This window comes from Diadema antillarum, unplaced genomic scaffold, assembly GCF_040938485.1.
Source record: "Diadema antillarum isolate AM-2024a unplaced genomic scaffold, OU_Dant_1.0 scf00000057, whole genome shotgun sequence".
NCBI classification, from domain to species: domain Eukaryota; kingdom Metazoa; phylum Echinodermata; class Echinoidea; order Diadematoida; family Diadematidae; genus Diadema; species Diadema antillarum.
Genome location: NW_027270946.1, coordinates 845,358 through 869,193, shown reverse-complemented (window position 1 = coordinate 869,193; position 23,836 = coordinate 845,358). Strand labels below are relative to the sequence as shown.

At 36.3% G+C, this 23,836-nt stretch overlaps 1 protein-coding gene across 1 annotated transcript; it reads right to left on the bottom strand.

Annotated features, from left to right (window-relative positions):
* Positions 1–1,652: 1,652 nt before the first annotated feature.
* On the bottom strand, positions 1,653–5,300 carry LOC139715903 (uncharacterized). Its single transcript, XM_071627456.1, has 3 exons — positions 4,556–5,300; positions 3,205–3,407; positions 1,653–1,817 (listed from the first exon to the last, which is right to left on the bottom strand). Exons 1-3 carry the CDS (start codon positions 5,298–5,300, stop codon positions 1,653–1,655), a joined length of 1,113 nt encoding a protein of 370 aa, XP_071483557.1.
* Positions 5,301–23,836: the final 18,536 nt, after the last annotated feature.

The following is a 23,836-nucleotide window of genomic DNA, read 5'->3' as shown; positions in this document are numbered from 1 at the left end:
CCAATTTCTCTTTTAAATTAACAATTTCTTCGCTTACTTTCATTACACCAAATTTACTAATTCTTCCTTTTATGTCAAAAGAAAAATGTTTGGGGTCTTTTCCTCATACCAATGAGCTATCGTAGTAATACGTATACACAGGCGCCTAATTCACAATGAAACAGTTGATTTCCCATTTACAGACTAGTCAACTTGTTTACACAATGATCGTGCACTAAAATCAACGCAAATCATTAAATTTTGTATTATTTGATGTAAGAGATATTTGAACAGATAACACTGGTTGTTTTCATATCCTGATCTGAAATGGATATGTTATTTTGTTTTCTAGGATATGTATTTCTCGCTCATGTTAAAAGAAAATGGCTAAAGGTGAAATACATATATACACTCAGCAAATAAAAGAAAGTAAACACTCTTTCAAGCTCATATTTCCATTAAATATTTGGCTAGATAATGATGGTTTGTATATTATCTTAGAATTAATTTTATTGGTTATCAACCTGGTAGGTCATTAAAAAGGAGCATTTTACGCATGAGTAAACACATTTGCAAAAATGGACAAGTTCTCATTCAAGCGTATGTGCTCTTTCATGTATAGCAATAAGAACGAAGAAAAATCTAACACAATAAGAAACACAAATTAATTTGCAAAAACCACCCACTGATCTCCGCAATGTCTCTGTAACCCCAAAAGATAAAGAAAGGCCCCCTCCCAAAAAACAAAAGATAGAAAATGAAGAATATTTTGTCAAATCCAAATTCAAATGATATTACAGAAGAGGCAATGATGAGAACAAAAATGGTTTAATAAAATTTGAAATGTTATTTCAAATTAGGAAATTTAAAATGATACTTGGTTCTTGAATTTGTCTCATGAATTCTAAAATTCGTGAATTAAAATATTGAAATAAAGAAATTCTTTCCACTTTATCACTTTTGCGGCTTACTCCTTATGACAATTGAATTTGAGTCTACAAAAAGTCTTATTTTCCCCTTTAGTTGCCCACTTTGTTTTTGCTTGAGGATTTAAAGATATACAACGGATCAAAAACTTATTTTTGCTATTCATTTATGTTTCTCATTGTGTTAAACTGATCTTAGTTATTAATGCTATATCGTGAAGGCCATTTGCAAATGAGTGACAAAATGTGAATTTCTGCAATTTTTACTTTTGTGACTTAGAAGACAAAAATGAATGTGTTCACTTATGTGTAAAAATTTCCTTTGTAATGACCTTTACTTTCTTGATGGCCAATAAAATAATTGTTAATACGGTATATGACACAAAGATTTTTTACCAAAATCTTATATGCAAAAATGTGTAATGGAAAATGTGTATACTTTCTTTATCTATGTACTTATTTATTACGTGGCACCGAGAATTCAATATATATTCAAATCTCTTCCTGCAAAAGCATGTAAAGACAAACCACAATCGTATATCGCAGAATTTACTTTTTTCGTGTTTATCGCTAGAATAGCGACAAAATTGTGACAAAAATTTTACCATATTTTTCGCTGGCCAATTTGCGACTAATCCATCTGAAACACAAGCCAAAAAGGTGGTCGAGAATATCAAGCAGACGACGGTGCTCTTAAACCAAGCTATGCAAAACCTGAGTGGCTGACCATGTTCGTTAATTACCCTTTTACTTGCAGGACATTGCCTTGAGACAATCTTCTCGAAATCGTCGGTTGACTGCCGCGTAGACGAATACGTTGATGACGTGGTTAATGTACTTCAACTGACCTCCGGCATACGCCACAATGGCCACAAGTGGCTTTTCATAGTGGAAAAGTACGATATCACTCAGCTGCACATCGAATTGAAAACCGGAGGAAATAAGAAAGGAAAATGGAAGAAAATTCACAATGAATCACTGAATACAAAGAATTGGTGCACAAAGAATATAATTAGTACACATTTACATACATGGACACACACAAGCGCATTGTGTAATATATTATTGACTTTTATTCAATATAGATTATAATAGCGCCCAATGCAAAAATCGCTACTTGGCTCTGTTACAGCTCACATTCATGACTAGAGTTATTCAGCTTTGGCTATAGATTCAAGGGTTTGCTTTAACTATACGACTGTGGAAAAAATTGGTTTTCTACCTCAAAAATTGTTATTAGAAAAAGAGAGAAAAAACATTAAATGTGTCCTACATTATCACTTCAATCCTGTGCACCGAGTATACCCATGCATAAACAGTAACGCTTTATAGTGACGATTACGGGTTTCATATTTACATTTTATGCATAATTAGTAAAACAGAAAGAGGTATAGAAAGTTTCTGGTAAATGGCGGTATAAATGCCAATTCTTACCAAGGCTGACTGGCTTCTTCTATTCAAAATAAAGTGACTCAATTTTAAAGCATACACTGCAAAAAGTCCGGTGTTAAATAGTGAACACCGAACTGGTGTTACATTTTCGGTGCTCATTTATGGTGTTAAATTAACACCTCCGGGTGTCGTTTCCAAATATAAAACTGCTTTTGAAGAGTTTCTTAGTAACTGCACTTCTTGTTGATTTTTAATTTAAACAAGACGATCAAGAAATTTTACATTAAAATACTAGATTTTTGAAAAAAATGTGAAAATAAATTTACACCACAGTAACACCAGCTGGTGTGGTCTCTTATTGAAGCTGGACGGGTGTTAAACCATTGATATTAACACCAACAAATATCAAATCAACACCATGTGGTGTCATTTTTTAATTAACACCAGTACAGTGTCAAAAATATCACCAGGTACAGTGTCAAATTAACACCACGAAGTGTCAGGTAAACACTTTTCAACACCATCACAGTGCATTTTCAACACCTGTGGGTGTGGTCCTCTATTGAAGTTTGATCGGTGTTAGATTTAACACCCATGGTGTTAAATCTAACACCGATGTTTTTACAGTGTATATTTTCAGAAATGGAGGATTAACAAACACATTCAAATTATGCTTAAAAATAAGTTTGTATTGATTATCAGCGAGTCTTGCCTATTGTAGCAATGATGTATTCATGAATTTAGTTACGCTTTGGTGGAATACCTAATTAAGAGATCTTCAATGGCTTCCCATCGCCCTGTCTATACGAATCCGAAGTTTGGGAGAAAACTGTGAGATGACCAACCTGTCGGGGTGTTTTGGAAAGTTCTATACGAACACGTAATGGTTTTGTTACCACCGCCTCACCTCTCTTGTTACAATTATGTCAAAGGCCACGCTCGGTAGCCAGGATACAAAGAAAACGATACTGACGATGAACAGCATGACGGTAGTTCGATGGTCATTATTGCTCTTCTTCTTTATCTTGGACGACAAGGCAGGAATTTCCGTCGTCGTGCCATTTTGATCGTGAACTGGATTGTTGTTTGACTTCATTTGAATGTCAGCATCTGTGCGTACGATAAATTCGTAAGGAGATTTAACTACAGGCTGTTTTGTTTCACTTCGGTTTATTTAACACTTAAAAGAAGAAGAGAAACTTAAACATGCCTCTCCAGCGAGGTCATTCGCATAAGTTCTTCTGGTTTTTTTTTAATGGATAAACACATTTTATCATTGTTTGTAACGGAAACATTTTTTTTTTAACATTATCAACTCCCCCTGTTGCCTTCCTGCTGCATACACAAGGCCCGCATTCTTTTAAAAAATAATACATATATAGGCCTACCTTAAAAATACCTCTTACAGACACAGGCACAGTCAAGCCAGCACATACTCTTAGTTGTATGGTTATCTCTTCGTGCAAACTAATGGCTGACATTGCAAATCCTGGTATTTCTGGATTTCTGGTATCAGCATAAGAAGTGGGGGCTTTTAATAGCTACACGTTTATTTACTTTTCGCTGTTTTTATCTTCTTTGTCAAACTGGTTAAAATTTGATTTAGGCATATATGTGGAAACATTAATATTTCCCCATCCGTCTACCGTCGCTGCGAGAACTGTAAAGATCGTCATTAGAAAGTTTAGCTTCACCTCTTCTCATCAACTGAACATTGGTAAAATCAATTTCAGTATCAGTTTCAAGTATACTTCACGATATGAATGAAGGAAATGATAAAATCACAATGTTCAGAAAGATTGATAACAACCTCACAAAGTCAAGGTTAGGCCTACACTAAAATTATGATTAATTTCTATTATGTGTGCGTGTGTGTACAGTATGTGTGTGTGTAAATTAGTCTTCTCCTCTATCTCGAATCTAACGTGCTTTTGTAGCTAAATAGTTGCTGAAATGATGTAAGGCTGAAATGAATATAAACATGTATCATAATATACACTTTCTGAAACATTTAGGTACAATATGTGGCGTAATGTTCCTAACCGCCTGAAAAAATTCTTCTATCTTAAATTATCGTACGCTGTCGTTCAAAAGCTGAGAGAAAAAAAAACAGCAACGTATAACAAAAAATTTCAAAAATTCGTTTAAGTGAGTCAATGCCGATTCAACAATTGGCCTACTTGTTTGTTTGTTTTTTAGTTCAATAGAAATATTTTCTTTGACGCATAAATCCTTTCATTAAAAATATCTGTACTTACCATCAGGGCAATCCTTTTTCTTGACGCTATTAAAAATCTCTGCATTAGATTCGTCAGACGGGAAATCTGCGGTTTTTGGAACACATTTGTTATCAGCGAACACGGAAGACGATACCGAGCAGATGCCTGACTGGGTGTTCTTCAGTACATGCCCGCCGGTGAGCTCCCGTCGGACCTTCTGTTGTCCTCGAATGACCCGAAAGATCTTAAAGTACAGGATGGACGATACGAGTGACGAAAGGGAGAAGATGATTGTCTGTAACCAAGCGTACGTGACGCCGACCCATGCGATGTCGCCGAACACCATACACGTCATTTTTCCCCCTTCTTCGTGAGCTTGACTCAGGTAGATGAAGGGCGAATTGCAGGTGAACGCAAACAAAAAACACCCCAAGGACACCCATGTTGCTGTCTGGGGAGAGATTGGGCGAGAGAATGGTGTTACGATTGCCCTAAAGCGGTAGACAGCTATCGTGACAGTCAGCAATGCTGCGGCCAGTACGCCGGAGCGAAGGCTAACCATCTCGATAACGCAGTGGACATCGCTGACGCCCGAAAAGAAGACGACCACCTTAAGGGCGTTGAATGATGACGAGATGAGATCGACGACTGCGAGAGCTATGATGGCGATATCTCCGGCATTTTTGGGCCGACGACGAGCAAACACAAGGCAAATCAGAATGTTTCCTAGGACGCCCATGAGGGGCGATGCGATTCCGACCACGACACGAACGTATCGATGCATTGTACTGTCTTGATACCTGGCAAACAGTCAAAATTGGACTTGATCAATTACACATAAATTGGCATGTTGAAGAATATTCTCAATGAGAAAAAACGTCTTAACAGGCAAATCAGTTTCGAAATACAACTTTTTCCAAGTGTGTTCTTAGCTTCCCTTCCAACAGTAAAATGGGAAAAATTATATACGGAAGCGGTGATATGTAGTTTCCATATTTTCTTGAATCATTTTTTTGAAAGCGCTGTCAACTGACAGAATGTACAATCATATGGTTCGATATGAAATAAAGATACTGAATATGCATGAAGGGTAGCTGATTGGTTGCTGAGAAGAAAATGGAATAATCCTCTGCTACGAATGGAGCGTAATAATGCTAGACGTGATGATTCGATATTAGTCGTGGTTAGGCTATATGTTACGTTTTGCGTTGTATTCGTTCAATGAAATGGTGTATATTCAAGCAAATAATTCTTACAGAAGAGAGTTCGAAGGTATATATAATATGCCTTAACGTATTCAGTTACGCTGAGTGTACTTCCAGATATCTGTCATAAAAATCATCTCATTTAATGCATGGAGTGAAAAGAGCAGCACGTTTAATTTTGTCGACATCTTTTGAGTCCAACTTTGCAATTTTGGTGGAGATGAGGAGATATAATTACCTGTAGATCTTGCTGTAGGAACAATAATTGACATGTGTAGGAAATTTTCTGGTTCAAAGAACTTTTGAAAACTATCCCAGTGTTGTGCGATTCGGACATAATGCCAGTTTCACCGCCAGGACGATAAAGGGCCTACTCGGTTGTTTCTTTGGTTTATATTCAAAATATTCACGTCTGAAAAACATATGGTAATGTATCTTCGACATCAAAAAGCTGCATCCAACTGTCTTCATTAGTGACGACAAAATTTACTTTTGTCGATAAAGAAAAAAAACAGTTAAAACGCATTTACAGAAATATTCAGTTTGCACCGTATGGAATGATAACCAACGGGATCAACTGATCAGTAACATTAATTGTGCAAGAACGATCCCGATACATGTATTATGAGTCTACCTCTCCACACGCTGCCTATAAAGCATAATGATACAGTTGTCTTGCATGCCACTCAATCACTACCTCGGACTGTTCGGGGTCATCCCACTATACCGACAACCACGGGTCATACAGCCCGTGAGTTCGACACCAGGCAAATAAAGCCCATGAGTTCGACACTAGGTAAAAACAGCCTACGAGTTCGACAGATACAACAGGGGGCTTAATGTGTCGGTCTCGTGGGCCTTGTTAGCTTAGTGTCGAACTGATTGGCTGTATGACTCATGACCTGTATAACTCATGGGCTGTGTAACTTGTGAGCTGTATGACTCGTGGGCTGTATGGCTCGAGGGTGTCGGTCTCGTGACGTGCACCCGATTGTTCTTGGTATTGTACACTGACAGGTTGCTGAAAGACCGAGGGAACAATTCGTACCCTTCGTTTCGGAAATATTGCTGGACTCCAAGCTGCTGACCCCGTTATGGATAACATTCTGAAGGAATCATTGACCATGATAATACATTATAATCAATACTGCGCTTGCTTCAAACCAACTGAAGACAGTGAAATATCTATCCATAGTGACAGGGGATGAATAGATTCCGGTTGATATACAGTACGTAATAATGACAATACAGATATTGCATTAACATTGTAATCTCTTCCGAATCAAATCTTAACGGTCAGTGTGAACGGCATTGAGCATGCTCTTGTATCTTTCCATTGCAAGGATTGACCGAACGCAAATCAAACTATTCAGATACATTGTACTTATATAGATGATACATAAATACAAATCCTTCCAACATAAAAAAAGAATATATAAACTCACCTCATGACCTCCACCCGTTATAGTTAAAGGCCTATGTAGGCTACAACAATCGAATTAAAAAAATCGACTTATTTTTATTTCATTTTTGTTTTTATTTACTTATTTTTCATTTATTTATTTATTTATTTGTTTTTTTATTTATTTATTTATTTATTTATTTTTTTTTTGGGGGGGGGGGAAGAATTCACTTTTTATTTCATTTTACCTCATCGGAAACGTTTGTTTCTACCTACTAAATATCTTTCTCTGTATATATCGCTTATCGAATGTTTATTGTTCGTCATTAGATCCTGGTACATTCGCTGGGAAATTCTGTTACCGTCACCAAATACACATTGCCGTAGTTTTAATTTCCTTTTGTTACAGACCAGCAGCCGTTGGAAAAAATGTAGTCAACTGCTATGTGGGTTAATAATACATTAAAACTTCAGTTAGTCGAGATCAACATAACTTTTCAAACAATGAAACAGAATCCTGGTGTGAATGTTGGTCAATTTAATTGTCTCACTTTTGAAAGATTTAAAGTCCCCGCTCACAGAGTATGAAAGATATGAATGAAAGTTTGAGGATAACTGAATGTTGTTGTTTTTTTCTCGCCTTTCCTGGCATAATGACATGAAAAAAAAAATGCTGGTAAGGTCACTCCGCTAAAGAGTTCCTTGATCTCACGTGGAAAAATACAAAATCCGCTGCTCTCCTTTAACAGCCATGAGCTACAAGAAAAGAAAGAAAATTGCTATAATAAAGAAAATATTATTTCTTTTATTATGCCTGCCCTTTATAAACGCTAACACACACACTTACACACACACACACACACACACACACACACACACACACACACACACACAAATCAAACAAACAAAACTATACTGTCAGCGAAAATTCGCGTATTATCTGTAGAATAGACATAGGAAACTATAACGATTAGGCTGCTCAAAAAATCATCTGCTTTCAAAAGAAGAAAAATCATCAGGTCAGATTCATCGAATGTAGTTGAAAAATGGAGGTTGACTTTTCTCTCTTTTCATTCTTTCTTATCTATTCTATGATCATCATATGAAGGCCATATTTATAGGCCCTTCTCTGCTATGAATAGCGACAAATCGAAGAACTTTCTATGACTGAATCCAATAGCATTTTGTGGCACTAGGAATTAAGAGGGTATATCGGATAATGTTCTCAAGTACAAAGGATATTTCCCATCTATATACTACGCAAGACTTGCAAGGACACATTATCTACTAAACGTGACACAGTAGGAAAGTATTTTTGAAAGGAAGCCTATTGATGCCGGTTGAATGAAACAGGGAAAAAATATTCCTCTTTTGCTCCTATACGCCAAGAAAGAGATATCTCAGGGATCAAATGAATAGAATCATTGCGTTGAGAACGTGTGGATGTAAATTAACATCAATATCTTGGCGTGATGTGTTGCTGCCTTCCACAAACAAAAGTAAAAGTGTATCATAAGTTATCACCTTTCTCACTTCTGTGCGTCTTCCTCTACTTCTGCCTACAGGGAAACGCAATGTGTCATAATCTATGGAATCACCGTGGAGTGGTTTTAACCCTGGTGGCTCCATAGGTTAAAATTTGTTATGTGTATGATTTTCCCCAAATGTTTTTCTTGTCACTTTTCGAATTGTTGCCAATTGTGAATAAATAATGTGATTTTGATTGGATTTGATAAAACACATAAGTAGAAAGAAAAAGGAACACGGTTATAACGAAATTCCAATTAAACAAAATAAGAATTCAGGCACAATATCTGTTCTACGTTCTATCCGTGTTAAATATATATATATATATATATATATATATATATATATGTATATATTTATATACATTGTATGTATCATAAATACTGTTCATATATATATATATACCTATATATATATATATATATATATATATATATATATATATATTATAGAGAGGGAGGGAGAGAGAGAGAGCCATGATTGTGTTGGAAATTAGTATGAGTAATTCAGTGTGTGAGTCGTTTCCATTGTGTCTTGGTGTCTTAAGAAACATCAGGAAAAAAATGACATACTGTATACACAAGTAATGACAAGCATGGAGCAGTCCACTGGAAGGGGGATGGACTCTCTAAAAAGAACATTTTAATCAGAATAACCACACAGGTGCAATGGATGAATTCAGGTGTGAGTGAAATGATATGTGTGCTTAAAAATAATAATAGAATTACAATTTAAAAAGTGAGTGAAATGATATGTGTGTTTAAAAATAATAATAGAATTACAATTTAACGCTTGTCAGGGCCGGAACAAGTCTTTAGAATTCACTCTAATTCTAACTTGGTTTAGAATGCATCCTCCATAAAATCACAGCAACATATTCATCCCTCAGGTTGACAGTGTGCGAGTATATCTTCTCGATAGGTTCTGCACAGTACAGGAAGGAGAAGAGTAAGATATTACAATAGGTTTTCTACTATAGGTATTTGAGTCCCAATTTCTCTTTTAAATCAACAATGTCTTCGCTTACTTTCATTACACCAAATTTGCTTATCATTTTTTTATGTCAAAAGAAAGATGTTTAAGGCCTTTTCCTCATTGAGCTTTCGTAGCAATACGTATACACAGGTGCCTAATTCACAATGAAACAGATAATTTCCCAGTTACAGACTTGTCAACTCGTTTACACAATGATCGTGCACTAAAATCAATGCAAATCATTAAATTTTATATCATTTGATGTAATAGATATTGAATAGATAACGCTGGTTCTTTTCATATCCTGATCTGAAATGGATATGTTATTTTGTTTTCTAGGATGATAATTATGTATTTCTAGCTCATGTTGAAAGAAAATGACTAAAGGTGAAATACAGATATACACTCAGCAAATAAAAGAAAGTAAACACTTTTTCTAGCTCACATTTTCAAAAAAAATATTTCGCTAAATATTGGTGCTTCATATATCATGTTGAAATTAATTTTACTGGTTATCAACCTGGTAGGTCATTAAAAAGGGACTTTTTACGCATGAGTGAACACATACGTTTTCTCTTCCGAGGCACAAACTGAAAATTGCAAAAATGGACAAGTTCTCATTTATGCGTATGTGGTCTTTCATATATAACAATGAGAACAAAAAACAAATTTAACACAATAAGAAACACAAATTGATATGCAAAAGCCACCCACTGATCTTTTCAATGTCTCTGTAGCCCCCAAAGATAAGGAAAGGCAAAAAACAATGGAGAAAATGAAGAATCTTCTCTCAAATCCAAATTCAAATGACATTACAGAAGAGGCAATGTGAACCAAAATGGTTAAAATTTGAACTGTTATTTCAAATTTGGAAAATTGAAAATGATACTTGGTTATTGAATTTGTCTCATGAATTTCAAAATTCATGAATTAAAATAATGAAATATAGAAATTCTTTCCACTTTATCACTTTTGCGGCTTACTCCTTATGCCAATTGAATTTGAGTTAACAAAAAAAGTCTTATTTTCCCCTTTAGTTGCCCACTTTGTTTTTGCTTGAGGATTTAAAGACATACAACGGATCAAAACTTATTTTTGCTATTCATTTATGTTTCTTATTGTGTTAAACTGATCTCATGTTATCAGTGCTATATCGGGAAGGCCATTTGCAAATGAGTGACAAAATGTCAATTTCTGCATTTTTACTTTTGTGTCTTAGAAGACAAAAATGAATATGTTCACTCATGTGTAAAAATTCAATTTGTACTGACCTATACTTTCCTGCTGACCAATAAGATAATTTCCAATATTGTATATGACACAAAGATTAACAAAAAAATCATGTATGAAAAAATATGTAATGGAAAATGTGTTTACTTTCTTTATCTATGTACTTATTTATTACGTGGCACCGAGAATTCAATTTATATTCAAATCTCTTGCTGCAAAGGCATACAAAGACAAAACACAATCGTATATCGTAGAATTTACTATTTTCATGTTTATCGCCAGAATAGTGACAGAATCGCGACAAAAGTTTTTATCATATTTTCTGCTGGCCAATTCGGGACTAATCCATCTGAAACACAAGCTAAAAAGGTGGTCGAGATTACCGAGCAGAAGACGGTGCTCATAAACCAAGCTGTGCAAAACTACACCTGTATCACCCCTAAATGTAATATCAACGCTAAATGTAATATCGACCCTAAATGTAATACACCTTAACCCTAAATGTAATAACAACCCTAAATGTAATACATTTTAACGCCAAATGTAATAATCGAGTCAACCCTAAATGTAATACATTTTAACCCTAAATGTAATTAGCGGAGACAACCCTAAATGTAATACATATCAACCCTAAATGTAATATCGACCCTAAATGTAATACATGTCAACCCTAAATGTAATATCGACCCTAAATGTAATACATCTTAACCCTAAATGTAATATCGACCCTAAATGTAATACACCTCAACCCTAAATGTAATAACAACCCAAAATGTAATACATTTCAACCCTAAATGTAATATCGACCCTAAGTGTAATACATCTTAACGCTAAATGTAATATCGACCCTAAATGTAATACATCTTAACGCTAAATGTAAACACAACCCTACATGTCATACATTTTAACACTAAATGTAATAACAATCCTAAATGTAATTCATGTCAACCCTATTAAATATAATATATTCAATTCTTAATGTAATTACGACCTTAAATGTAATACACCTGCTTATAGAGAGGGTAAGCAACGCAGAATATCGGGCAAAAGGTCGGGGGTATACGAAGGAGATATGACGCAACTTTCTCTCGCACTCTTGAAAGAACGACAACAGTTGCTTAGACTTGTTTTTTGTTGTTTACCCAGGTAAAAATCACACAGTCTTATTACATCCATTGTTTGCTGCAAGGTTAATTAGGTCCATGTGACATAGTTCTTAAATCTATTACCTTTATCATACAATCACATAAACATTTCGTATTCCAATCTTTATTCAGTGTTCATTATTGCTTAAAGTCTTGTTAAAAAAGAAAAAAATGGGCAAAAGTTAAGTCAGTTTGCCTTACTCATACATTCACATATCATAGGAAAGTCAATATACAAATGCTGACTCAAAGATGATAAAAAGACATCTATTTCTTTTTACTTTACTGGCATTTTTAATCTATTTCGTGTACCCTCCCCACGACCAATTATCCCAGTTTCTTGTCACTAAATATAGTAGTGATTACTAGTAGTGAATAATGTCATGAGGCTAATATTTCGGACAGTGCTGCCATGTCAACGTGTGACAGATATTTCGTCATTGAAACATTACATAGATAATGATGGTTAGTAAACAATTTGCGAAATCTTTCTAAATCTTTCTAATTTCTAATTTTCTCAATCTACTCGCTCTATCATTCCTTTCATCAGTAGGTATATGTTTTTTTCTTGCAATATTATTCATATTAAGAATTTCCTTGCAAAGAATTTTTGCCCATTTTTTTCTTTTTTCATCAAAACTTTAAGCAAACATGAATACTGAATGAAGATTGGAATACAAAATATTTATGTGATTGTATGATAAAGGTATAGATTAAAAAAAAACCACTATGTTGAATGTACCTAATTAACTTTGCAGCAAACAAAGGAATTAATAAGACTGTGTGATCTTTACCTGGGTAAACAACAAAAATAAATCCAAGCAACTATAATTGCTGCTCTTTCAAGAGTGCTATAAAAAGTTGCGTCATATCCCCTTTATACCCCCTGACCTGTTGCCCGATATTCTGCGTTGGTTACACTCTCTATAATGAGGTTTTTAAATTTAGGGTCGTAATGTTACATTAAGCGTCAAGATGTGTCACATCTATAGGGTTGACATGAATTACATTTAGGATTGTTATTACATTTAGCGTTAAGATGTATTACATTTAGGGTTGTTATTACATTTAGCGTTAAGATGTATTACATTTAGGGTCGATATTACATTTAGCGTTAAGATGTATTACATTTAGGGTCGATATTACATTTAGGGTTAAAATTTATTAAATTTAGGGTTGTTATTATATCTAGGGTTAAGATGTATTGCATTTAGGGTCGATATTACATTTAGGGTTAAAAAGTATTACATTTAGGGTTGATATTACATTTAGGGTTGACATGTATTGCATTTAGGGTCGATATTACATTTAGGGTTGACATCTATTACATTTAGGGTTGTCTCCGGTTATTACATTTAGGATTAAAATGTATTACATTTTAATAGGGTTGACTCGATTATTACATTTAGCGTTAAAATGTATTACATTTAGGGTTGTTATTACATTTAAGGTTAAGGTGTATTACATTTAGGGTCGATATTACATTTAGCGTTCACATTACATTTAGGGGTGATACAAACCCGAGTGGCAGACCAGGTTCGTTTTACCCTTTTACTTGAAGGACATTGCCTTGAGACAATCTTCTCGAAATCGTCGGTTGACGGCCGCGTAGACAAATACGTTGATGACGTGGTTAATGTACTTCAACTGAGTTGCCCCATACACCAAAATGGCCACAAGTGGCTTTTCATAGTGTAAAAGTACGATGTCCGTTAACTACATGATAGAATTGAAAACCGGAGGAAATAAAGGAAAATGGAAGAAAATTCACGAGGAATCACTGATAACGAATGCAAGGAATTGGTGCACAAAGAATACATTAGTACACATTTACATAGCTAGACACAAACGCACTCACAAGCACACCGTGAGGTATACTTTTGACTTGTATTTAGTATGGATTATGATAGATAGGTACTTAAACCGCCCAATGCAAAATTCGCTACTTGGCGCTGTCACAGCTCACCTTCATGACTGGAGTTATTCAGCTTTCGAGCTTTCAGCTTTATTTAGCTTTATCTTTCAAGAGTTTGCTTTAACTTTACCATGTATGTATTTAAAAACATTGAATGTGCTCTAACACTTCAATCGTGCACACCGAGGAGTATACCCATGCATAAAAAAGTAGCACTTATGTAATGACGGTTACACGTGTTATATTTACATTTTATGCATAATTAGTCAGTAAAACTAGATCCCAGAGGTGTAGAAAATGTCTAGCAAACGGAAATATAAATACCCATTCATACCAAGGCTGACTGGCTTCTTCCTTTCAAAATCAAGCGATTCAACTTTAAAGCATATATTTTCAGATATATAGGATTAACGAAGACATTGAAATTACGATTAAATATAAAGGTTGTATTGATCTTCAGTGAGTCTTGCCCAATGTGACAACAATGCATTCATGAATAAAGTACAGTTCGACCTCGATTATCCAGCCATGTCGGGACCGGCGCTCATCCGGATAAGCGAATTGGCCGGATATGGGAGACACAATGTTAATAGCTGCCGTCCAAGCTGCCGTCCCAGTGCACTAGCAGCTAGGCAGGTAGCGTACCCCGCAACGGTTGTGTAATCTATGCTAGCCTGCGCAAAATTGTAGTCCCTTCTTCCCAAAACAAAGTATATCTTATGTGAAAATCATACATGTTTTTCACCATACCTCATTAGATATTGAGAAACCTATCATGCACATCTTATGAAATTAGTGAAATAAATCCATGAAAGGATGTTTTTTCTCAATTTTTGGATGAAAAAAAGTCCTTCACTGCGTGAACGGTCCGGATAACAGAGATTTCCGGATAAAAGAAGGCCGTATAGTCGAACTGTAGGTACACTTTGATGGAATACCTACTTACGAGGTCTTCAAATGGAAAATATCCACATTTTATACATTTTAAAAGTAGCCTATGTATTGGTGCATGGAGTACTCTGGTAAAACGCATTTTGATATCACAAACGTATGTATTTGGGGTTCACTTATACCACACAGGGAGGTGGCATCCGTACCTCTCAGCTTATAAATACTAATCCCAAGTTTGGGAGAAAACTGTGAAATATGCCCAAACTGCTGGGGTGTTTCAGAAAGGTCTATGCGAACACGTAATGGTTTTGTCATCACAGCCTCACCTCTCTTGTTATGATTACGTCAAGGGCCACACTCGGTAGCCAGGATACAAAGAAAACGATACTGACGATGAACAACATGACGGTAGTTCGATGATCATTATTGCTCCTCTTCTTAATCTTGGTCGACAAATGGGCGATAGCTGTGGACTGTCCAGCCAAGGCAGGAATTTTTGTCGCCGTGCCAGTTTGAAGGAGAACAGGATTGTTGTTTGACGTCATTTGAATGTCAGCATCTGTGCGTACGATAAATTCGCAATGAGATTTGTTACAGACTGTTTGGATTCATTTCGGTTTACCACTACAGATAAGAAAGACTTAAACATGCCTCTGCAGCAGGTCATTCGTTTAAGTTCTTCGGGTTTTTTTTCTTGATGAATAAATACATTCTCTCATTGTAACGTAAGCAGGCATTCACATTGCTTTCTTTTTATACATTATCAACTCCCCCCTGTTGCTCCCTGCTACATAATTATACACAAGGCCCGCATTCTTAGAGGAAACTGAAGAGTGAAAAAGAAAATAACTTATTGTTAAAGAAGACAAACTATAAATGTTCCATTTCTGAAACAGCACTAGCTGTCTAGCCGACATTGTAAATCCATTACCCCAGTGTTACCCAGGAGATATAATCTATTATAAACGAGATTTCTGGTATCATCATAAGAAGTGGGGTCTTAAACTACACGTTTATCTCCTTTTCACTGTTTTTCTTCTTCTCTGTCAAACTGCTGTAAATGCGAGGGATCACTGCACTGCTGCAACTTATTTTTTTAATGTGTGTGTGTAAATTAGTCTTCACTTCTATCTCGAATCTTACCTGCTGTAACTAAATACCTGCTGAAATTATTTCATATGTAAGGCTGAAATTAATATGAACATACATCATGATATACACTCATACAGGCTTTCTGACACGTTTGGGTTATTATGTAACGGAATGTTCCTGACAGTCTTGTTCTTCTATCGTAAATTATCGTTCGCTGTCATTCAAAAACGGGGAGAAAAAAGCAACAACGTATAAAAAAAAAATCCTTTAAGTAAGTCAATGCCGATTCAACAATTAGCCAGTTTACTTCAATAGAAACTATCTTCTTAGACGCATATATCTTTCCATTAAATATATCTGTACTTACACACAGAGAAATTACGGTTCTAATTTGCACCCTAGAGGGTGCATATCGTTGTAACACCAGCGGCTCCATTTAGAGTTCTATTTTTGGGGGTGCTTATTTAGCACCCTATATTTAACACCATATATGGTGCATATTTGCACCCCTCCATTGGGTTCCCTTTCTGCACCCAATAGGGTTCATATCGTTGTAACACCAGCGGCTCCATTTAGGGTTCTATTTTTTGGGGTGCTTATTTAGCACCCTATATTTAACACCATATATGGTGCATATTTGCACCCCTCCATTGGGTTCCCTTTCTGCACCCCATAGGGTGAACAAAAATTCAGGTGCAAATTTGCACCCTTTCTGGTTCATATCGTTGTAACACCAGCGGCTCCATTTAGGGTTCTATTTTTGGGGGTTCTTATTTAGCACCCTATATTCAACACCCTATAAGGTGCAAATATGGACCTCTATACAGGGTTCCCCTGCTGCACCTCATACCTGCACCCATTATGGTTCATATTGTTATTGTTGTAATTTTGCACCCTATGGGGTGATAAAGTCACCGCAATATAGGATGCAATACAATTTGCACACGTCTCTATATAGGGTTACCTTTCTGCACCCCATATGGTGAAAATTATAACCTTTTTTTTTAAACCAAAATAATTATATACTGGATGCCTTCACTGACTTCACAAACAATTACCTAAGGTAACACTCCAGACATGAAGCAAAATAGCATGCATAGATTTACACACAGTTTCTCAGTCAATTAAATCCACAATCTTTCGAAAACTGAAGTCAGAGACTTCAATTCAACAACAAATAGAACATAAACATGATGAATACAGTGCATACTTACATATACATTATTAACATTTTAATATATGTCTCATGGAAGAGGGACAAGTCAACAGCGATTTTCTTTTTCATGGTTTACTTTAAAGTGAACATCAAATATACATTGTATTTCTACAAATTCTAATACGAGATGCATATTTTGTCATAAAAAGGGCAATGTAAATCAAAAATGTATGAAATTTGGTCAGTACATTGAATAAGAAAAAAAAATCATTCTTTCCATCAAATGATTACTTTTTCTTCTTTTAAAGGAAGTTACCACATTGACAAAAAGCACTAATTCTTTTTATTTACAAAATCCCAGAAGCTTAATGCAGAGTAATAGTAAACTATGTGACAAATATCTTTCACATTGTCCTTCTACTTCTAGAATGGATCATAGATATGTACCTTGAATTTACCGGTACATCTTACGTTAATCAAAAACACCTTTATGACGCTCTTAGACATTAACAGCGATATGTCAACTCTGATTTCTCGTACACAAGTTATTGCCAAAACAATGAAGGGTATGGCAAAGTTCTGTCATATACATGTATAGTTGAAACTCACGACTTGTACTGACATATTCCATCCAATTCCAAGCTTGAGAGCTTGCGAAGGTGCCCCATTATACAATTAGTATACTTCACATTTTGTTTTTCATATACAATTACACCAATGATAAGAAAGGTGGAAAAAAAAGAATTAAAAAATGAAGAATGCACATCTAAATTTGGTTACTTTTTTTATGCACACAGCTAAAGATATGTCCCAGTTATAAATCTCGGGCAGAATAGCACATCTGAAAACACTTTTCATTGCATCAAATTAACATTAACAATTCCACAGAAAATGTTACCTCAGAAAGGGGAAAATAAGGTTAACCAATCAGTGGTATGACAAACTGGACATAAAGAGGAAGGAATAAGTCTTGTGAGACAAGTTTAAAAACAATTTTTTTTGATACATTTTTTTTTTTCAAGCTATGGAAACAAGAAGCACATTGTAATCAGTAGACCATAAATGTAATTACACAATGTATGCAGTTTATCCCCAACATTCAAAATATTGTAAAGAGCAGTCAATTTTTCACATTTATAAAGCAGGTATTGGTATTGGCACCATCACAAGCATAATGATCAGGAGCAAAATATATCATTATTACTATTATTATCATTATTATTACTATTATTATTATCATTATCATCATTATCATTATTACTATTACCATCAATATTTTACAGAGATTTATGATCATGCCTGAGAAATACCTCAAGTGTTGATGTTACAGTCTCACAACTCTTCCAATCATTTTAACACTTAATTTTCACCAAACCTTACACAAATATATCAGCACTTTATACAACCTACTTAAAGAAAGCTTAAAATTATAATCAGAGTTAGAGGGCAAGTCCACCTTCATATAGACCTACTGTACATGTGGATTGAGTGAATGCGCAGCAATAACCCAGTCCGGATATAGCTCATGTGCACATAGGTACAAATGACCTTTCATTTTTCTCAGTTGGTTAGGCACTTCACTCAATTCAAAGTGACATAATGCAGCAGCTTGCCCACCATAGCCATTTATGGAACTCATATTCAAACAAAGAATGAACCTAACCAGTGTAGATGAAGTGACCAGTATGGTTTGTCAATCAACACTTAGGGAATCATCTATTTTATTAAGTGCTGTTTTGAATATGTTAACAAACTTTTTTTTTGTGTGTTAACATTGCCAAATACCAGGCTTGCTGTCAAGTGGATGTACTGGCAGGCACCATTTATAAGGATTCCATGAATAATCCTAGCATTACAGATGCTTATCTCAGTGAAATTAAAAAACCAACCTGTCTCTCGGTACAAATAACCTTTTTCTGCACATGCTCAAACTGGTACCCTGAACTGGCTTATACTATTAGAACACATCAGTAAAAAATTGAAAAGCGGACATTCAGTTCAAAAGTTAATAATCTTTAAATTATTTGTGCAGTCGCAGCAGAGTGAGAAGAGTACTACAGTTTATGATGTCACATGTGTAGAACAATTCAAGGAAAACCTAAAGAGAATTTCACTTTTTTTTCTTTTAGGAAAAACATGCACATTTCCTCGACAAGTCACTGGCGTATGTAAGGGCAATGATAATAGTTTCTGCCTTCTTAAAGAGTGAAGTCCAGTGTTCTTTTATATGCAAAAAAAAAAAGTAGATATGATATGTTGAGTTTTCTCAGGTTTTGGAGCAAACTCTATTTTTCAATCCTTATATACATAAAGGGTTTGTGAGAAAAACCTGCTTTTGTCAAGTGTCACAAAGCTACTCCCCTTATGACATTGCATTGCCTGAGATTGGCCAAAATTGACATACACTGTGTTGCTGTTTACTACAAAAACCAGCAGGCGACTTATTTTTTTTTTTTTGTTCCCTACTTAAACAATCAATTCAAAGTGTGCATGTGTTGTTGAAGCACTGAGGCTATCGATGGTGAAGAAATATCTAAAATATGAACAGTACAAACTAACCCCATCTAGTATGAAATATAATGGAAAGCATACTTTGAGTATTTCATATCCATTAGCAGATTCTTATTTTCATCCATAATCCACACTCCCCCCCCCCTTAAAAAAAAGATAAAAGTGAATAGAAGTCAAGTTCTCTTTAGGTTGTGTTTAAATTTGTAATTTGCAAGTTTGTTCTCTTGTATTTTTCTATTATATATTTCTTCAGAGTATTCTTGTAAATATTCAAGGCCAGTGCATTCTAAGAAAGGGAATAACCTGACAACAGTTTAGAAGACAGAATAAATAGTTATCATTATCTATGAAATTAGACATTTTCACATATATTTTGCAAAAAAAAAATGCTAATCTTCATTTCATGGAGTGGCTTCATGCTCACCGTCGGCTAAAAACAGGGAGGTGATTGATTACTTTCTGGATTAAAATGGAAAGATGTTTCTAGAGCCATGGTGTTTAGCAATTCTAATGGGGGGGGGGGGGGGGGGATTCAATGTGACCCGTCTCAAATTTTATATGGTTTAAACATACATGACATATAGGAGTCTCATTATTATGCCTCCGCCCTGAATGGTGCCGGAGGCATATGTTTTCAAGTTGCCTGTCTGTCTCCCAGTCTGTACGGATGTATCTACGGACAAATTGATGGGCTTTCATCAAACCTGGTTCAGGGATACTACATGATGCTGATGATCTTATTGGCTTTTGGACTATATCTGCTAAAAGTCAAAGAAAAAAATTGAAAATAACTTTTTTGCTACTTCTCTTGTCAGGGAAATCGGTGTACTCGTGTGTACCTGTTGGTTGGCGCATTCAGTTGGGTACAGCAAGGTTTCATCCTCTGCTTTCACAGGAAAGCCGCCTCCCAACTTTTTGTTCTCGTAGTCAAGGTATATCTGCTCCTCTGCTTCAGCAACCTGCAGCTTGGTCTTCATAGCTAATCTCATCTTACGCTGCATAAGTCGAAACTCCACAAGCTCTAGTTTTTGATGCGTTTCTATAGCTGCCAAATAGTATGCCCTTCTGGCCATCACTCTCAGAAGAACTGGCATGGCTTCCACACTGACTCAACGAGGAACCAGGATTGACATCCTGAACATCTTCCATCTCCAGCTCTGGCATCCTATATGGCTCACCAGTCTCTCGAGGTTGACCTGCATCACTTATCCTGAAGACCATTATTGAACTTGATGCATAGTGAACTCGATAAATAATCAATCAAACACAGGTCCCTTTGGCCCAGTATGAGACCAAGCTAACACCATGCATCAGCATGGATCAGCACGGTTCAACCTGTAATTGAATAGAACAAAGTTCAACATACAATCAATATTGGAATATCTACCTGCTAAGGTATGGGATCAAGTAGTTGTACTTCTGAAGTGATTTACCGTTTACATACCTTGTTTGTGTGACTTATTTTATGTCATGTCTAGCACATGCAACTTCTCCAGTGGATATCATCTAAATTCACATATCGTGTATCATTGCTTATGCTCTGTGACTATGGCATTGCTAATTTATAACATACATTCTATTTTCATTGACAGACAACAAGGAGTCAAGCTCAATCTAAATTTTCTGACTTCAATCTTCATACATGTCTTAAATTCTCCTAAATGAAACAGGAACACTATTTTTCTTCATTAGGCACATCATACATGCCTACATCGTTCTTTCCGTCAACTTCACAGAAACCAATAGCCAAACTGAGCCTCAACTCCGCTCAAACGTAATAATTCCCATTAACGAAAATGACGCGACTATATCCGGTCACCTATTTACGTACGTACCTTGGTAACTGCGTCCAGCAGCCCCATACGCACAGCGTAATTACGCTATGCGTATGGGGCTGCTGGTCGTAGTTAGTACCTTGGTAGAGGCTTTCCGTGTTACCGTGCACTTTCATTGACTTATTCGCTATGCTTTACTGTACTATGTATGATCGCACTTCTGACATGTTAGTACACATGTACCTCGATACAACTCTTTCGCATCAATTTTCACCACTCAGCATTCTATGAGCATAATTCACACATATCATCATCGATTACTGTGAAATATTTTCAACGGAATTACAGTACACTTATCTACTCACAACGTTTGGCTCATCAAAAAGATTAATTCATCATCCCAACCTCACGGTCGTCTGTCCATTCAAAAGGGGAACGTCAGTAGTATGCACGTACGTATACCGCGCGACCTACGGCGTGGCGTGCGCATGCGATTTTAGCTTTGCCATTGACCAAGTGCTCAACGGTCCACGCGTGCACGCATAATACGTGTACTTGTACTCGTTTGCTTTCTCTCTATGATAACGTCATTGAAATGATTATTCTTGATCCCGGTACAAGAAGAAAAAAACAAATGTTTAATTCAAGTAGTAATTTTTTTTAGTACAGTATTACTGATGACACTGTTACTCTTTAACAACGTGTAGTTATATTTTCAATAAAAATATACGATAATATCCCAAAACAGTGTGGCATTTTAAGCAAACACCATTCAACAACCACATGTCAGCTTTCGGGAAAGACTATGGAATGGTTCCAAATTAGAACCCTTAAGACTTGGCTCCCTTTAGGGTTCGGATTTGCACCCCTACATCCATCCCGAACCCTATAAGGTGCCACTTAGTTAGATTTGCTCGAAGGGTGCAAATAAGAACCCTAATAGAACCCTAATTTCTCTGTGTGTACCGTAAGGGCAATCCTTTGTCTCGACGCTATCAAAAGTCTCGGCATCAGATTCGTCGGACGGGAAATCTATGGTTTTTGGAACAAATTTGTTATCAGCCAACACGGAAGACGACACCGAGCAGATGCCTGACTGGGTGTTCTTAAATACATGCCCGGCGGTGAGCTCCCGTCGGACTTCCTGCTGCCCCCGGATGACCCGGAAGATCTTAAAGTACAGGATGGATGATATGAGAGATGTGAGGGAGAAGACGGCTGTCTGTGACCAAGCGTACGTGACACTGACCCAGCCGATGTCGCCGAAAATCAAACATGTCATTTTCCCCTCTTCCTCGTGAGCATAAGTCAGGTAGATGAAGGGCGAGCTGTAGGTGAACGCTAACACAAAACACCCCAATGACACCCATGTTGCTGTCAGGGGAGAGATCGGACGAGAGAACGGTGTTACGATGGCCCTAAAGCGGTAGACAGCTATGGTAACAGTCAGCAACGCTGCGGTCAGTACGCCGGAGCGATGGCTAACCATCTCCATAACGCAGTGGACATCGCTGACACCCGAAAAGAAGACGGGCACCTTCAAGGCGTTAAATGATGAAGTAATCAGATCGTCGACGGCGAGGGCCATGATGGCGATATCTACGGCATTTTTTGGTCGACGACGAGCGAAAACGATGCAAATCAGAATGTTTGCTGGAATGCCGATGAAGGGTGCTGCGATTCCAAATACGAGGCGTACGTAGCGATGCATATTTTCTCAAATGACTCGACAGATATTTACAGCACTATCCGAAATAAAAAAAAAAAACCCTCCTGAAAATGATTCTGAATCTGAGCTAATATTTTAGCTGAAAATGTTCTCGACAGTCACATGTCAATAGGCAAAGAGATTGTAAGACAATATCACGATAGAAGAGTGAAGTGGCAGAATATATAGCAGCGATGTGCTCATTACTCATTACTGTTATCATTCACCGTACATCATTTAAATGATATCTATTTGAAAAGAAACTGAATATTCAGCGAAATCAGTTTATTGGCTGCTGTGAAGATAGTGGTTCTTGTCTCTTCTCTGATTGGCTTATTGGTTTCATGTGATCTATACGCGTTACACAATAAAGAAATAAGATCATCTTAAACTCCCTAGATGTGTTATGGGCGTTCTGCATTACAATGTTCTTGGAATATTCTGTGTGGTGACGTAGATTATGTGTGTACCAACAGACGGGATGGAGGACGCATCCCACAGTTCCAGGTGAAGAGACAGTGTGTATCAAAATCCCACACTTTTCAGAGCACGCGAGAAAGAAAGAGAAAAAATAAACTGCCTAACATTAAGACATCGCTCGCGTTTATCAATCAAGGTGTGAATATATTTCTGATATCAGGTCATCTTTAGGGGACAAAGTGATGCAAATTCTTAGTTTCTCGCAATCAAACACGTCAAAGAAAAGCAAAAAAAAAATGGGCAGAAATGCCTACTTTTTTATCAAACATTACATTATTTTGATTGTGAAGCTGGTCAATAATTGTAGT

What these genes read in the sequence shown, in the direction of transcription:
- LOC139715903 (XM_071627456.1), bottom strand. Translation starts at nt 5,300, where the DNA reads ATGCATCGATACGTTCGTGTCGTGGTCGGAATCGCATCGCCCCTCATG. An exon ending in GAAAAAGGATTGCCCTGATG is followed by an intron (nt 3,408 to 4,555) that starts GTAAGTACAGAT and finishes TCGTACGCACAG; the next exon opens with ATGCTGACATTCAAATGAAG. An exon ending in ACATAATTGTAACAAGAGAG is followed by an intron (nt 1,818 to 3,204) that starts GTGAGGCGGTGG and finishes TTCGATGTGCAG; the next exon opens with CTGAGTGATATCGTACTTTT.